Source organism: Ictalurus furcatus, chromosome 4 (assembly GCF_023375685.1).
Source record: "Ictalurus furcatus strain D&B chromosome 4, Billie_1.0, whole genome shotgun sequence".
NCBI lineage: Eukaryota > Metazoa > Chordata > Actinopteri > Siluriformes > Ictaluridae > Ictalurus > Ictalurus furcatus.
Genome location: NC_071258.1, coordinates 11,686,138 through 11,703,548, shown reverse-complemented (window position 1 = coordinate 11,703,548; position 17,411 = coordinate 11,686,138). Strand labels below are relative to the sequence as shown.

Sequence of the window (17,411 nt, the reverse complement as noted above, 5' to 3'; positions counted from 1 at the left end):
ACATCTCTGTTCTACTGTGCTTCTCTGCATCTAGGTTCCTCAAGTTCCTCATACCCGCTACTATTGGCTTTTCCATTATCTTGGCTGAAGGCTAAGGGTGACCATACTTTTGTTCACATCAAACAGCAGAATGAAGAAAATTGTGATCTCTTTTACTGATCATGGCATGGACATTGGTACCAGATGGGTTGCTTTGAGTATTTCAGAAACTGCTGATGATCTGGGATTTTCAGACACAACAGTCTCTAGAGTTTACACAGAATCATGGAAAAAAATAATAGACATCCTGTGAGCAAAGGGTCTGCAGGCTCAAACACCTTGTTGGTAAGCGAGATCGGACTGGTTGGAGCTGGCAGGAAGTCTATAGTAAATCGGTTAAGCACTAAATATACAAAAAGCATCTTGCAATGCATGAAAAATCAAACCTTGAGGTGGATGAGCTACAACAACAGAAGACCACATTGGGTTCCACTCCTGTCAACCAACAACAAGAATCTGAGGCTATCATGGGCACAGACTCACCCAAACTGGACAGTTGAAGATTAGAAAAATCTTCTAATCTTCTAAAAGATTGTCCAGTCTTCAACTCTCCAGTTTAGGTGAGTCTGTGCCAGTGATAGCCTCAGATTCTTGTGTTTGGCTGACATGATTGGTACCTCATGTGGTCTTCTGCTGTTGTAGGTCATCCACCTCAAGGGTTGATGTATTGTGCTTTTCTGCTCAGCACAGTTGTAGTGAATAATTATTTGAGTTGCTATATACTTCCTTGCAACTCAAACCAATCAACAAGGTGTTTCCACCCACAGAACTCACTCAATGTTTTTGTTTTTTGCTCCATTCTGTGCCAGTTCTATAGACTGATGTATGAAAATCCCAGGAGATCAGGAGTATCTGAAATACTCAAACCAACAACCATGCCACAGTTAAAGTCACAGAAATCACATTTTCCCAATTCTGATGTTTGATATGAACATTAACTGAAGCTCTTGACCTGTATCTACATGATTTTTTGCATTGGTGATTTTTTGCACTGCCACAGGACTGGATTGGCTGATTGGATAACTGCATAAATGAGCAGGTGTACATTAAAGTAAGCAGTGAGTGTATATTTCTCCGTTTTCCATTGTTTTATATGTTCGTTGACATTCTTTTATTTTCTTTTATACTTATATTTTATGAGCTTAACCATGTTTATATGATCTTAACTATCTACTTTGGTCAAAATTTGTTGTTTTAAATGTGCTTTATAAATATAACTTATTACGAACTAACTTACTGATAGTTCAATGACAATGATTTTATTTGTTATAACAAATATAAATAATTTCTGTTATAGATTGAAATTTTGAGTTCATGTTTGTAGTGTTTGTTAATAAATTTAATTAAATAATCATTTTGGCTCATTTTTATGAAGGGGCCAATAATTCTGGACGGGTCTGTACATAAATTATGTCACGTGAGACAGTGAAACACACCACAAGGTATAGATAAGATCCATACCTTCTACTTAAGATAATACCCTGGGCTGAGCATTTTGAATGCAAATCACTTAATACACAAATAGCAATCTAAGTGGCATTTTGCTTCTCTATTAGACATTTGGTTGCATTTGGAACTGTGACATTTCAAGATGTGATGGGGAGGAGTGAGTGGAAAATCTTGACAGAAAAGCAAAGTATCTTTTATCGGCTCATAACAGAACCGAATGTTCACAACAAAGACACCCAGGATTGCCTCCCAACACTCTGGCTCTTTCATTTCCTGTTATACAGGAAATTGCCTCAGAGGCGACTGATAGCTTTTCCTCAGACCTGTAATTTTATCTCACCTTCAGCTCACTTTCATTAAAGAAGCGCCTGCATTATGCGCTGTAGCAAACACCACTCATTCAATGTGGACTATAAACAATGTGCATTGGTGCACGGACACACACAGGGTGATTAAATATATCTTTTCAATTGTGCTTATTTTATTAATTCAAAGTGGACATTAAAGCCTGTAGGAAAATCAATGTTGCTTCGGTTCCTTTATTTTCCCTTACTATAAATATGTGGCATATACTGTAATATACGGTATAGCATGTGTTTTGTATTTTTTCTGTACTTTTTAAAATACAGACTCACTTAAATTTGAAATTATATTGCAATTAGTGAGACATCTAATATAATTGTTCATTTTTGCATTTTGATGTTAATGTTTTAATGTCTTTTGTGTTCTTTTGCTCTTGAGATAGATCAAAATAAACTGATCTGTGCAGAGATTTGTTGTACATCAGACCTTGAATAGATTAACACTGGTGTTACACGATCAGTAAAGTACTGACGTCACATAACTTTTTAAATGAACAATGCAGCAGCCTCCCAGAAACCAATGTACGTAAGACAGCCTGAGAGAAGAGTTCTTATCACCATCTTTCGTCACAGTATATAAGCAGAGCTCTGGCAGTGCTCTAGAAGGTGGAGTCCAGGGTAGAGCAGCACACTGAGCTTTCAATGGCTTCACAGGTACAAAAGAAGAAGGGGTCCGAAGCAGTCTCTGTGCATTCTGAAGTGCAAGGCAAAACCAAGCCTCAAGAAACAATGTCTATGCTGTCTGACAACCACAGTCAGAAAAAGGGTCCAGAGATCCCAAAGTCACCGGTGGGGTTGCTGAGGAAGAGGGGTAAAGAAGCAATTCCAAAGATGCAACCATCAATGATGATGTTCTCCAGCAAATACTGGGCACGTCGTGGATTATCTCTGGATTCAGCCATGCTTGATCAGCAGCATCTAGGAAATAATATGGTAAGTATAAGAACAATATTAGACTTCAGTGGATACTGGAAGCTGTATTGCTCAGGTTACAATTTGTAAAGTATCTAAAATGTGTACTGTGTGTAATATTGCCGGATATTGAAATTGTGGGGAAATTATGAATGGTAAACTTGAATTTTATGGCCTAAGACTTAAAAGTATGACCTAAATCTTTCAATAAGTCAAATTACAGAAATTCCGAACAACAACTGAAATCACCATATGTCAAATTTCTGTCCAAATAAATACTGTAAAAAGTTATTAGCCTTCACTCTGATTAGCACACATAAGCTTTGGGCCAGTGAATAAAATAAACAAAATTCATCATGATTTGAGCACTTTTTACACCTAATTTATATATGCATAATAATATGCATACTCACTACAAATTATTTATTTTTGGGTTTCCAACACTTTTTATGCAGCTTCGTAGGACATCCTTTAGTCGCATAGATGAGAAAGAGGATTCAGGCTCGGCTTCTGACAGCAGTAAAACAGCAGTGATTTTCTCTCTGAAGAACGAGGTGGGATGTCTGGTGAAGGCTCTTCGTCTCTTTCAGGTTAGCAACCACTACAGCTGGTGAATGAGAAATCAAAATAGAAATGTGTCAAAGATGTTAATCAAAGCAATATTAGTTAAATGTTTCAGTGTGATTTTATTTCTCATCTGAACGCATTCTATGCTGTAGGAGAAGCATGTCAATTTGGCCCACATTGAATCACGCAAATCAAAGCGAGTCACCACAGAGGTGGAGATATATGCAGAGTGTAACTGCACTAAAAAGGAATTCAACGAACTGGTGCAGCACCTTAAAGACCATGTCAACATTATCTCATATAACACACCAGAAAATGTGTGGTCTGTAGAGACTGGTGAGTCTGTTACATGCAGCAAGTGTTAATTTGAGGTAAAAATACAAGGATTCATGAAATGCATAATGCATAAAATTCATGAAATGCATAAAATAAAGATCATTCACTCTTAACTTAAGTGAGTAGAGAAAGTTTGACATGACTACAAAACATATCCATAGTGATAGTGCTGCTGCTTCTCCTGGTTCTTTATTCTAGACTGTTTGGACTGTGTGTGTGTTTTGGGTGGCTTGCCAGATGTAGAAGGAGTCCCTTGGTTTCCCCAGAAGATCTCTGAATTGGACCAGTGCTCACATAGAGTGCTCATGTATGGCTCAGAGCTGGACGCTGATCATCCAGTAAGTGAACTGAGCTTAAGATACTTATGAAAGAAATAATATCTTGATTCAATAATGAAGCCCTTTTCGCAAAAACTAATCTATTTCATGTATTGCATTTTTCAGGGATTTAAAGACACCATCTACAGGCAGAGGAGGAAGTACTTTGTAGAAGTTGCAATGAACTACAAATTGTTAGTAACTGTTAGTAAAAGTTTTCAAACTGGTTCACACACAGTTTACATGAATATGAATATGGTTTATGAATTCAATTTACAGTGGCCAACCCATACCACGCATTGAGTACACTCGAGAGGAGGTGAAGACTTGGGGGGTGGTCTTCCGGGAGCTCACTAAACTTTATCCCACCCATGCCTGCCGCGAGTACATAAAAAACCTGCCATTGCTCACAAAACATTGTGGATACCGTGAGGACAATATCCCCCAGCTGGAGGATGTCTCTCTATTCCTAAGAGGTAAATAGGTGTATTACTATATTACTCCAATTTATGTCATTATGTACTCAAAAAAAGTTGGGTTGTTTTTACAACTCAGTTGTTGGGGTTAGCTTATTGGATCAGGTAATTGGGTTGACTTGACCCAAACCAGATTGATAATTGTAAACTGGTTAGGAATGTGGAACGTTACAACAAGATTCATTTTCTGGAATTTTCCATTATGTTTCCACAGCAGCAGCCAGAAAAGGCCTGAATTAAAAAAAAAGGAAAAATTACAAGAAGTGTAATTTTGTCCACGTGTAACTTCATTTATTTAGCCGAACCTTTCAGAGTTATAATTGTGTAGACATTATCTAGGTTATAACTTTTTAACATGTAGTTTGGCTTGATAGCTAGTTTTGGCCTAAACTGACATAAACTGCTAGCTAACATTATTAAAAGGAAAAATTGGCATGTAATAAATTAACATTATGTTTTGGGCTGCAGTGCAAGTTGCATATTAATATTACTTCTACCCATAGTTAAAAAAATGACTTTTTTTTCTGTAAGGTTATCTTGGATTATCAGCTAGCACTGGAGTCAATTTAATTCTAAATCCTGCATTTGATATTCATCTTTCATGTTTGCAAATTGTACACATACTATACACATTATAAAATATAAAACATTATCATGTTTTAATTGAGAAAGGCTGCTTTCACTTTAGGCATATTGTAGAGCAAAAATGCTACCGGAATGCTTATTTTGTGCTAATATGAAAAACAAAGCTGCTCATGCAACACACACTGTAACCATAACAATTTGGGTGTCTACAGCTCAGCAATGTAATCATTTTACCCACAAGTTGGATTAGAAATCAACCTAGTGTCCTGGGTTAGTCCATAATGGACAGAGTGCTTGGTTTCCAAATTGAGACAGGTTGAGTTATTTTTAACCCTACTCTTTTTAGAGTGTGGATTTTATAAGTAAATCTTCATGGAATCTTTTTCTTGTGATGGAAGGCAGTCTGATTGATTACAGATATTTGGTCTTGATATTTGTAGAGAGGTCGGGGTTTACAGTGCGACCTGTGGCAGGTTACCTGTCACCAAGAGACTTCCTGGCTGGTCTGGCATATAGAGTGTTTAACTGTACTCAGTATGTACGCCACAGCACTGATCCACTCTACACACCAGAGCCGTGAGTACTGTCTTGTCAACTGGTTGTCTCCCATGTCATACATTACTTTGTACATCAAAATGCATCAACAACTGTTTTATTTTTGTATGAATTTTTAATTCCTAACAATGTTATTAACACTAATTCTCAGGGATACTTGCCATGAGCTCCTGGGTCATGTCCCACTCTTAGCAGATCCTAAGTTTGCTCAGTTCTCACAGGAAATTGGCCTAGCCTCTCTTGGAGCTTCGGACGAAGATGTGCAGAAGTTGGCTACAGTAAGTGAGACTGAAACAGACTTTCATTTCACAGCATAGGTGTGTCTTAAATGTCACACTGCCTAATTGATTGATAGGCTCTCTGTATAATGCAGCTATTGTACCAGCATAAGAAGGTCACAAGGGCTGATGGTGGCATTTAACCACCATTTCACTTTCATATCTGACCTATGGTGGCACATTTGCATTAAATTGAATTGAATTGAATTGGCAGTGCTTTCTTCAGAGTGTGGGAAGTTTAGCTTGGAATATTTAAAGTACAACTAGTAAGAAACTTTATTTTTAAACATTATGCTGTTTTGGTGATCATATTGGCAATACATTAATCTCATGTATTATTTATTGTGTTCATATATGTATGTATCTTATATATTAGAATATTTTAAAACATTTAAAAAATATTAAATATTTATTTTTATCAGTGCTATTTCTTCACCATTGAGTTTGGCCTGTGCAAACAAGATGGCCAGTTGAGAGCCTATGGAGCAGGACTGCTTTCTTCAATTGGAGAGCTACGGGTACAGACTTTATTTTTTTACAATACAGTGAAACAGGAAGGAATTTACTTAACTACCCTGCATGAATTCACAGCATGCATTATCAGAGAAAGCTGTAGTGAAGCAGTTTGACCCCAAAACCACGTGCCACCAGGAGTGCCTCATCACAACTTTCCAAGATGTTTACTTTGTCTCAGAGAGTTTCGAAGAGGCCAAAGAAAGGATGAGGTAATGTCATTCATGAAACATGCACAATTTATAAATGTATACATTTATCAGGAGATTTAATGAATTAAGAAATATTGACTGTTTTAATGTGAAGCGACATTTATCCTCTCCACAGGGAATTTGCCAAAACGATCAAGAGGCCTTTCTCTGTCTACTATAACCCATATACTTCGAGCATTGACCTGCTGAAGGACACTAGGAGCATTGAGAATGTGGTGCAGGACCTCCGCAGTGACCTCACCACAGTCTGTGATGCACTGGGGAAAATGAACAAGTACCTTGGCATCTAGAAGCATACAAATTAGTTTTAGCCACACCTTTTCTGCTTTGAACTAAAAACCTATCTGCAATTACATTACCTACATTACATTACCTAGTGGCTAATGGTGTTCTTTAGTGTATAATCGGAACTCAAAGTCAAGCAGAACTTGGTCTTCCTGTCTGGTGTCTTCATGTATTTTCCAGCTTTCACAGTCAGTTTATTCATATGCGCAAGACTGCCATTACTACAGAGCCTGCAGGATGCATCCGTTTGTGGTTGCTGGTTGTAATTTGCTAATCAGTATTCTATAATCCAATTGCCCAAGTTCCTAACTAGGTCCGACTTCACTATGAGAGAGCAAACAGGATGTTTGAGATGGATGATTCCAGATGCTAAGGCAGAAATATATCCCAGTTTGCTCTAGTCAATTAGCAGCACAGTCTGCTTCACAGACGCTCTAACAGTCTTAAGTCACATCTTGAATGATATGGAATGAATGCTAGTACACTATCATTGAATCCTATGGAACTGTTTTGTTACATTACACTGAAGAAAATCATTGGGCAATGAAAGTAAATCTATCCAATACATTACCATAATGAGTCTAGTATTAAATGTGTTACCTCTCTGTACCTCCATGTAAGCCTGAAATTTGAGTTGAGTTAAGATAGAGTAATTGTAAATCAATGTGTATTTATTTGCATCTTAAGTTGCAGCACTCAGGCTAAGATAAATGTTGATAGTATTGTGCCTAAAATAATCTATATGTATAATCTGTATAGAATATTCATGGATGAAATTGCTAAGTGTTGGAGTGAATACTACAGTCCCTATGTCTGGATAGTGCTTAGTAGTACTGGTTATATATTTGCGGCTGATAAAGTAATTGTAGCAGATTCTTGTTTAACAAAGTATATATTTTATGTTTTTTAGTTGTCTGTCTTAGTATTTTATTATGTTTTTTTCACTGAATATTTTTTGTCTAGCAACCATGGCACTTCACTATTGTCATAATGTTGGAAAATACAAAACTATTTAATTAAAGTTTTAAGACAGCTATTATGATAAATGTGTGAGGTCTCTCCAGGTTTTTTTGTTTGTTTGTTTCATCCCACCTTGCAAAAACATGCTGGTATGCGGATTGCTAACTTGAAATTGCCCCTAGGTGTAAACGAGTACATGAATGTGTATGTGCATGGTGCCCTGCATTGGACTATTGTCCCATCCAGGGTGTATTCCTGTGTCATGCTCAGTGTTCCTGGAATCTACCATAGCCCCAACCAGGATAAAGCACTCACTGAAGATGAATATTATATATATGATATGATATAATGAGTAATTCTTTCATATATATATATATATATATATATATATATATATATATATATATGAATGAAAGAATTCATTATTATATCATATCATATAGCAAACCATTGTTAAACGTCTGTGAAATTCAAAGGTTATCAGAAAAAAAAAAACCCAAGGATCTTTCATTTGAGCATCGCAAAGTTGTTTATTGAGGAGGCAGTTGTGGACAACATGACACGTCTCTGGAAAAGCAGCCAGTGACTCATCACTGCACCTCATCACCTTCATCAATTTTAAAAGCATTCTCCTGTAGTGGGAAGGGAAAGAGATTGATTGTAATGACATTCATAATTATATACTGTATAACAGCATTCCCATGACAAATTGAAATTATGTGCTATGTTTAATAGTATTTCTGTGCCCTATGTCCTAATAAGTTAATGTGCATGATTCAGCCCTTACCCAGCCACCATGTTGCTGAATCCATGGTGCAAAATGCTGGTGCACATATTGGGCCCCGAATCCCATTACTCTGTTCATAGGCTGCAGGTCCAAGGCACTCAGCCTGCTGGTCATCTCAAAGGTCCAAGCAATCTTTATTTTCTGATCATTGTCCTCTTTCATCTGTTTGCCTGAGGGCACCACACTGCTAATGAAGGCTGAGGCCAGTTCCTCAAACAGGTTGTAGGAGAAAAAACCTTGGAGATATCTTAAAAGTTCCTGGTCCTTCTCAATCTATGTCAGAAGCAGTAAATGCGAATGTGTTGAGGATATTTTTTTCTTTTACTACTACCCGAATTGTATGTACTCTGCATGGACTGTATTTTGCCCAGTTGTTTACCTTTTCATTTACTTTGTCCCCATATTCTTTCATTAACTCTACAAGTCGCTGGATGATGTCTGATATAAAAAGAACAGTCCATTTACATACAGCATTACATTCTCAGAAATATGAAAGTTAGGAGAAGAGTTGCACTTAAACCAACCCACCACTCTCTGTTACTACTTGATCCTGAGCAGGAGATACACTGTCTACAATATGAGTCAGTTGATCAGCCACTTGAACGAATGCATCTGTGTGATTAAGGACATAAGATTAAAACAGGATTTGAGCGGTGTTCACCATCTCAGATCATTTTATGTGCTCAATTGACTGTCTTACCAGTGTTTGCAACTGCAGCAGTCCGTATTCCTGTAGATAGTTGTAGATATTTGTTTAGGACGAGTGTGCGTATGGGTTTTGGGCTTAATCTTGACGTTCTTTTTTTATGATAAATCTCCAGAAGCCGATACTCGGTACTGAACAGGTCGTCAGCTGACATGGTCTCCATTTTGCCGACAGCAAACCCTGGAGTTCTCTAAAACACACCACGGAAAATACTCTCACGGTCGAACAATTTAGATTGCTTGTATCATCCAGACCTGTGTCTGTATTACAGCTGCCGTTTAAACAGGTGTTTTTTTTTTGTTGTTTTTTTTTGCACCTACCGTTAAACTTTAACTTAGTTTCACTTTCAAAATTTGCGTCTTTTAATATTTCATGCTATCGCCTCCTTCACAACGACTAACAAGTGCGCTTTGGAGAAAGGAAGTCTGTTTGGTCCCCTTTTTTACTTCAAAACAACGCAACGACTGAAAACGGTAAAGCACTCACCCGCACTAATGTAACGGGCGCGCGACCACAAGCACAATGCTGTGTTCCTTTAGTTAGTGGGCGTCAGGTTTGCCAGATCAGGTTGACTGTGTCCAACAGAATAACGGGTCAAAACGCCCACAACTCATTATAAATGCCCACTATAACTCTTCAACTCACAAAGCCACGTTTCTATAGCAGTGCGATTAAACAATCTGGCAACACGGTGGGCGTTATCCTGTGTGTTGTATGGGCTCCTTGTTCCGCATAGATCGTATAACATGGCTACAGCAAAATAAATATATGATTCACAGCCAGGGGTGGACAAAGTACTGAAAAATTATAGCTACGTAAGTGAAAGTATACACAGGCTTGGGCTTAATAAAGTATCCATGGCTGAATACTTAATACTCTCTCATTAAATGTAATCAGTAACGTGTTCAGTTAGACTACTTAAAAAAGGACAACGTATTCAGATTACTTTTATAATACTTTTTCTTATACATAGTTCACATATTACAAAAGCACGGTTGGAAGAATTATGGTGTGATATGGTAATCTTTGGTTATCTTCTAATTGATCAGTGCTTTGGGTTGATGGCTGGTTAGAAGTAGTCAGTATGTTAAGTACAGATAAAAGCAACGAAAATAGACACGTAGATACATGCACACACATTAGGCATTAAAGTAGGACTATTGTATAATTAATCTAGACATCTATATGAATAATCCGTTTATTTTCTGCTTGAGGTGGGTGGGGGTTGTTCAACTGAAAGTAAAAGTGTGACGTGATTAATTAATTAATTAATTCGCAAAGCATCTGAAATCTGAAGTCTGACAGTCGTTCATACTCCGAACACTCACTACACCCCTTTATTCCCCAACACACACACACACACACACACACACACACACACACACACTTACTTAACCACTTTTTTGAATTGATTTAGTTCTACAGTCCTGTAGGTATATGGTAATCACACAGTCAGTGCACGAGAAAAAATTCTGTAGTTTAAATAACCACTAACTGCACAGTGCCAGTGTTATAATCCCATGTCTTGCCACTTTATTGTGAACACAATAATAATACTGGGTATATAGGGGCTCCCTTCCTCTCAAAACAGCCTCAGTTCTTTGTGGCATGGATTCCACAAGATGTTGGAAACATTCCTTTGAGATTCTAGTCCATATTGATATGACTGCATTACACAATTCGTGTAGATTTTTCAGGTGCACTTTCATGCTGCGAATTTCCCCTTGGAAGACCACTGAAGAACACTGAACTCATTTCCATGTTCAGAAAACCAGTTTGAGGCGACTTTTGCTTTGTGACATGGTGCATTATCATGCTGGAAGTAGCCATTAGAAGATGGTAAATTGAGGCCATGAAGTGATGCTCATAGCTGGCAATAATACTCAAATAGGCTGTGGCATTCAAGCAATGATTGATGGTATTAACAGGCCCAAAGTGTACCAAGAAAACATTCCCCACACCATTACACCACCTCCACCAGCCTGGAATGTCCACCAGCAGTCCATGGATTCATGCAGTTGGTGCCAAATTCTGACCCTACCATCTATGTGCCTCAGCAGAAATCGAGAATCATCTTGTCTAGTTTTGGTGAGCTTGTGCCCACTTTAGCCTCAGCTTTCTATTCTTGGCTGACACAAGTGGAACCCGACATGGTCTTCTGCTCTTGTAGCCCATTCACCTCAAGGTTTGATATGTTGTGCATTTTAAAATGCTTTTCTGCTCACCACAATTGTAGAGATCATATAGACAAGATCAAATTCACAGAGATCACCAACATAACAGAAATCAGAAATGTGTGTGGGGATGACTAGATCGCCACAGCACATATTTTTATGTATTTTTAAATAGTGCCTAAGACATAGCCACACCCCTAGTGGAGTGAGTGAGCTCATAGGCCTCCTGGGGGCTGCAGATTCAAGTTATTGTAACATGACACGATTGCCTCCACCACCCAGTGGGAAAGGTGTTGACGTGAGACAGGTTTCCCTTTCTACGAATCAGCCCAAGAGATAAAAAGCTGATGGGTTTGTAAGGGGGCTTTGAGAGGACCACGGACAGATCCCCAGGCGGGACCAGTGGTTTAGATATTGGGTGTAAGCGCCATGCACCTCTTATAAATTTGCAGATGAGATAGTGCTGGCCTATGGTTAAGTCTAAGTTAAGTCTGATATGAGATAGCAGCCAAATAAACCTTAACTGTAGAAAAGGCTCTGCCATTACCCAGGAGGTCTTGTAGAAAACATAACATGTACGAAATTGAACATAAGTATAGGGTGACATTCCTATCTGCACACCATCTTTCAAACACTCTCCATTTGTGATTATATAGAGAGCGCATCAAGGCAGCCCTCAAGTTCTGAATCGTCTCCATCACTAAACCGGCTGCATTTAGATTCAACCTCTCATGCGCCAGGCCCAAAGAGCTAGTTTCTGAGGAGAGGGTGGAATATTTCCCCCAGAGCCTATGAGACGAGAGTAACTATGAGTTGGACTAACTCCGCTACCCATTATCTCCCCGGCCAACACAGGGCGATCAGAATCGTCATGTGGCTGCATTCCCATATTCTCTGCAGCTCTAATTAGGCTCACCCTCAAGCATACAGTAATACATCCAGTCATATGTGGGCCAACACGTTCACACCCAACTGTGCATCGTCGCTTAACCAGGTAAATGAACAGAAGACATTGTGCATTTTTGTGCAATGCGATGAGATCTACGGCAGCCCGCCCCGATCTCTGACACACCAGGAGAACCAGCTCAGGGTGAATTTTCCATTACCCGTTTAGAGGATTTGCTCTACACCGCAAGTCCGCTCCCCTATTCAGTATTCCTGGGACATGTATCTCACGCACTGACTGGAGGTTTGTGCTGCTCCAAATGGTCAGCTCCTTTGCTAACCTGTGCAGCTCGAGTGACCATAACCCTCCCTGCTGATTTATATAAGCTATCACCATCCGGACCAATACATGATGATTTTTCAGAAAGTGCACCAAATGTTTTAGAGCTTAAAACCAATTAATGTGCTTCTTCCTCAGTGCAGGAGTCCAAACTCCTATCACTGTTCTGCCCTAAAACATTGCTCCCCATCCTGTGAGAGATGCACCTGTCATCACAACTTTCCTCACTAAAATAGGACCCAGTGGGCATCCTGTTCTGAGAAAAGATGGGGCCCGCCAATGACAGAGGCAAGACTAGCACTCTGTGGCTGAGACGGCTCTTGGGGTGAATGCCCTGTGATGCCGCCAGTGCTGAAATTCCCTCATTCTCAGTTGTACTAAGGGAACTACTGCCACTGATGAGGCCATTAAGCCTAGTAGCCGAAGACCCATCTGGACTGAGACTGATTTCCCTCGTTGAAAGTCGGCGATGCAACTGCAAAATGTTTCGATGTGCTCCTCTGATAGAAATGCACTTAAAACTACTGAGTTTAACCTGAGACCTAGGAAAACTATTTCCTGCGAAGGGATCAGACAGCTCTTCATTTGGTTTATATTGAAAACCAGTTACACCAAATGTGTTACCAGCATGTTCAAGTCTCTATACGCTTTCCACTGACAAGGTGCACAGACCAGTAGGACAACCAGATACAATAAGACTCTGATCCCCACATTCCTTAATGGGGTTCGAGCCCCCTCCACACATTTGCTGAATACCCTCGGAGCTAGCAAAGGGAATGTTCACATACTCGCAGGCCATGCCCTGATATGGAAATCTGTGAGCAGGAAAGATATCTATGTGAAAATATGCATCCTGGAGATCTACTGACGTAAACGTCTCCTTGACACATAGAGTGAGACAGTGTTCTGAATGTGAGCATTCTGAACCTGTATTTCCTGAGGTGTTTGTTGAGGACCCGTAAATGCAGAATGGGTCCTCAACATCCCCCCCCCCCCCCACACTTTTGGGAATCACAAAATACAAGGAGATATCCTTGTCAGGGATATATAATAGCCCTGACAGCTTTCTTCTTCCGGGATTACTCTTATCACTCTTTTCATGAGCAAGCAGGATATTTCTTCCTCCAAAACCCGAGCTGATACCCCTTGGGCTGCTGACATTAGCACTCCATTTAAAACAGCGAACCGAAGCCTGTATCCACTGTTCTTTGTGGTTAAAACCCAGGGATGGATTGCACATGCACGCCAATTCTCGATTTGAGCTACGACCGGGCCCATCCCATCTTCTCTCACAAGTGGTGCTGCCACCCCCTCTAGTGGCAAAGAGGGAGACTGTAGCTCCAGCCAAGGAGTGACATTGAAGTTTGCTTTATTTTTCTGTGTATCTTTTCTCTTTTCACAATGCTCTGTGCCCACGGCCCTCAGCCTGGATGCATCAGAGAACACTTTATTTTTATTGGAGTGTTTGTGCACTTTTGTTTTCCCCCCTCGGAACCTTGAAGGTGGTGGAGGAGAAGGCTGTTTCAGGGGCACCTGGGGAACATGGGCCACTCTCTTGTGCACACTGGACATTGAACCATCCACGGGTGTCTCTCTGAAGGGTTGAGACAGAGAAACCCTGCGTGCTGTCTCTGAATCCTTCCTGTCGCCCAGGCGAGGTCACAGGTCACCTGCCTCTTTTTGCTACACTGAGGGTCTGTTGGCCGGTGCTTCACAGCTGTGACCGCGAAAGACTGTTTTGGCCTCACAAAACTGGGCTTCGGCTGCAGGGCCATGTTTCCCGACTGCTGTGACAGAGGAGCACGAGAAGGCAGACATTCAGACTGTCCTCTTTTACCGGAGGGCCTGCAATTCGGCCGGCTTGGGTGATATGGCTGAGCCGACGGTTTTCTGGGGAAATAAGCTTCGAATGCCTTTCCCTCCTTCTTCCGCAGGTCGCATTGCTGATGCATTGGAAAAAAGAAAAGAAAGAAGCACAGTCGGGACAACTGTCGGCGTTAGACAGTGCCGCTTGGGCATGTTTAGCACCCAAGCAAGAAATGCAGAGGCTGTGCGAATCCTTCACAGAGACCCACACACCATATGTGCACGGGTGAGGAGGATGGCCATTTCCCCCAGGGTTCTCTGGCTCTTTTGCCGTGGCCATGATGGAGCCTGCACCCTCTTCGTATGTTAAGTCCACCACAACGTGTAAACTAGTACAGAGCTTATTTTTTTTCTTTTTCTCTAAATGTTTTTTTCTTTTGGTGCATAGTAAGTGCCACCAAAGCTTGGAAAAGGGAAGAAAAAAAAACATAGAGAAGGAAAAGTCACCTTAATGCGTTAGTTATCCCATTCTAAGCCTGACATTCAACAGACCCAAAGAAGAAATAAATTGCGTTCGAATGTTACCATGAGGCTTCGTCTGCAAACTCTTGAGCAATAAATCCCAATGAGGCTGCTGAGTACAGCTTCAGAAATCTTCCACGGGGAAGAGAGCGTGAATGACGAAGCGGCAGGCAGCGGCGGCTTATGCAGTGGGGGAACGTCCAGCGGGACAACGACCCAAAGCATACAGCAAAGGAAACTCTCAATTGGTTTCAGAGAAAAAAATCAAGGTGTTAGAATGGCCCAGTCAATCACCAGACTTGAATCCAATTGAACAAGATTTAAAGACAATACGTTTAGAAGATTTGGCCAAAATCACATCTGAATACTGCGGCCGATTAATTTCTTCATACAGGAAGTGTCTTGAAGGCTACTCCACTAAGTATTAAATAAATTTCAGTTAGTGTGTTCAATACTTTTTTCCTGTGTCATTCCTCTTTATTACAAATAACGTCATTTATGTACTTTAATATTTGGATTTGTGGATTTCTTGAGTTAATATCAAAGTCTGGTGAAAATTTCATGTGAATAGCCTCATTGGAAATATATTTACTGAAAAAAATGTTGACACATTCAATACTTATTTCCCCCACTTTATTGATGATCCCTGCATCGATTGGTCTGCTACATCGGCATACGTGGTGTCATTGGTTCTTCTGCAATTGGTCACGCCTGAGGCATTCCCATAGTGAGAACAACAAAATTGTCATTGTAATGGTATTACCTGAGTTCTTCAGACAACAACATAAAGCAACAAGATAAAACACAGACATGTATGTATAAAATATTAAATTAAACAATTGTTTAAAAATTAAACAAAGTGGTACAGTAAGGCAATAAGACAGGATGTGCAGTTTAGTTTTCTGCTTACACAGTCTTTCTTGCTCTATGTTGCATTATGGGAAAACTTTTCATGCTGATGTGCTTCTGCCATGAGTGCTTTGCATTGAGGTTTGACATCAGGTGGTTCCGGTATGGAATGTCGTCACTGAGCTATAAGGTGACTTCTCAGTCAGTGCAAACACACAAAGCCCTTTCACGACAACCACTGCTGTTTTGCTTACTTGCATGTTTAGTTTAGCAGCATACTTTGCTTATTAGTAGTTTTGCATACCTGCACGTTTAGTTTATTAGCATACTTTGCTATTTTTCATGTGTTGTCTATTAGCAGGTTTAGTTTATTAGTATACTGTATTTACAGTATACTATTCTATCTATATTTACTGTATATTGTTACTCTAAAAATATTTACAGTAGTTAATTGCATACTGTATATTGGAACACAGTACATTTTCTTTACAGTAATTTTATTCACAGTAGTTAATAGTATGCTGTAAATTAAAATACAGTATACTTGCTGTACAGTGAAATTATTTACAGTAGTTAAATTTATATCATAATTTTTTAACAGTTTTTGGCATATATTTTAAATATAAGCAAATGTAAGTTTGATAATGTGTAAGTTAATCAGTTAAAGTATGTTTACAGCTATACACTTTAGGCTACAATCACACTGGATCACTAGTACTCAATACAGAGTAGCTACAATCTATTTAATTTTTGTTAATCTTTTTAATAAAAAGTCAGATGGAACAAAACTTGGTGAACCTGTTTACCTCTTAGCCCCAGAGGTCTGTACAAACTTTGTTTGCATGTTCTCCCAATGCTGCCGAGGTTTCCTCCAGGTACTCCGGTTTCCTCCCACTGTACAAAGACATGCATGGTAGACTGATTGGTATGTCCAAAGTGTCTATAGTGTATGAGTGGGTGTGTGAATGTGTGTGAATGTGTGTGTGAGTGTGCCTGATGCTCCCTGGGATAGGCTCCAGGTTCCTCACGACCCTGAAGGATAAGCGGTGTAGAAGATGGACGGACGGATGGATGAGTTGTCTATGAACCTAAATAAAGTTATTGTTATTGAAATGTTATTGAAATACATGTTTTTTATCATAGTAAAATATTAATTTTTGTAATGACTCTTTCAAACAAAATGCATTAACCAAAAAATGAAAAAATGGCTCTTTGTTGAAAAAAGGTCCCTGACCCCTGATATAGAGCCACCATAACCCTATAGGATAAAACAGTTACTTAAGTTGAATATGAACATGTGGACAGTTTTAAAGGTTTTGTTTAAATGTGAAAACTAGTTGCAAACAAGAAAAAGCTGGGCGATTACAGATACAGTCCCATCCAAAAGTACTGGAACAGCAAGGCCAATTGTATTGTTTTTGCTATGCATTGAAGACATTGGGTTTGAGATCAAAAGATGAATATGGGGTGATAGATCAGAATTTCAGCTTTTATTT

The 17,411-nt window shown here is 39.5% G+C and overlaps 2 protein-coding genes and 1 pseudogene across 3 annotated transcripts; 1 reads left to right on the top strand and 2 right to left on the bottom strand.

Moving 5' to 3' along the window:
* Positions 1 to 2,633: 2,633 nt before the first annotated feature.
* Positions 2,634 to 8,165, top strand: tph2 (tryptophan hydroxylase 2 (tryptophan 5-monooxygenase)). The gene is made up of 11 exons (XM_053622969.1): positions 2,634 to 2,783; positions 3,218 to 3,352; positions 3,482 to 3,665; positions 3,864 to 4,003; positions 4,109 to 4,176; positions 4,262 to 4,458; positions 5,484 to 5,619; positions 5,750 to 5,876; positions 6,299 to 6,394; positions 6,468 to 6,601; positions 6,717 to 8,165. Exons 1-11 carry the CDS (start codon positions 2,682 to 2,684, stop codon positions 6,889 to 6,891), a joined length of 1,494 nt encoding a protein of 497 aa, XP_053478944.1. The 5' UTR covers positions 2,634 to 2,681; the 3' UTR covers positions 6,892 to 8,165.
* A 32-nt stretch (positions 8,166 to 8,197) lies between these two features.
* si:ch211-218c6.8 (apoptosis facilitator Bcl-2-like protein 14) lies at positions 8,198 to 10,066 on the bottom strand. Of its 2 annotated transcripts, none has more exons than XM_053622262.1 (6): positions 9,660 to 10,066; positions 9,334 to 9,529; positions 9,162 to 9,245; positions 9,013 to 9,071; positions 8,634 to 8,906; positions 8,198 to 8,478 (listed from the first exon to the last, which is right to left on the bottom strand). In XM_053622262.1, exons 2-6 carry the CDS (start codon positions 9,500 to 9,502, stop codon positions 8,437 to 8,439), a joined length of 627 nt encoding a protein of 208 aa, XP_053478237.1. In that variant the 5' UTR covers positions 9,503 to 9,529; positions 9,660 to 10,066; the 3' UTR covers positions 8,198 to 8,436. The 2 variants fall into 2 exon arrangements, with proteins under 2 accessions (XP_053478237.1, XP_053478239.1); XM_053622264.1 differs by having other exon boundaries at positions 9,826 to 10,066.
* Positions 10,067 to 12,066: 2,000 nt separating this feature from the next.
* On the bottom strand, positions 12,067 to 14,690 carry LOC128607192 (uncharacterized; annotated as a pseudogene).
* Positions 14,691 to 17,411: the final 2,721 nt, after the last annotated feature.

Coding starts and splice junctions, on each gene's coding strand:
- tph2 (XM_053622969.1), top strand. CDS start 2,682: ATGCAACCATCAATGATGATGTTCTCCAGCAAATACTGGGCACGTCGT. Junction 4,177..4,261: donor GTTGCAATGAACTACAAATT/GTTAGTAACTGT, acceptor TTCAATTTACAG/TGGCCAACCCATACCACGCA. Junction 4,459..5,483: donor TGTCTCTCTATTCCTAAGAG/GTAAATAGGTGT, acceptor TGATATTTGTAG/AGAGGTCGGGGTTTACAGTG.
- si:ch211-218c6.8 (XM_053622262.1), bottom strand. CDS start 9,502: ATGGAGACCATGTCAGCTGACGACCTGTTCAGTACCGAGTATCGGCTT. Junction 9,072..9,161: donor TCAAGTAGTAACAGAGAGTG/GTGGGTTGGTTT, acceptor TTTTTATATCAG/ACATCATCCAGCGACTTGTA. Junction 8,479..8,633: donor TTCAGCAACATGGTGGCTGG/GTAAGGGCTGAA, acceptor TTCCCACTACAG/GAGAATGCTTTTAAAATTGA.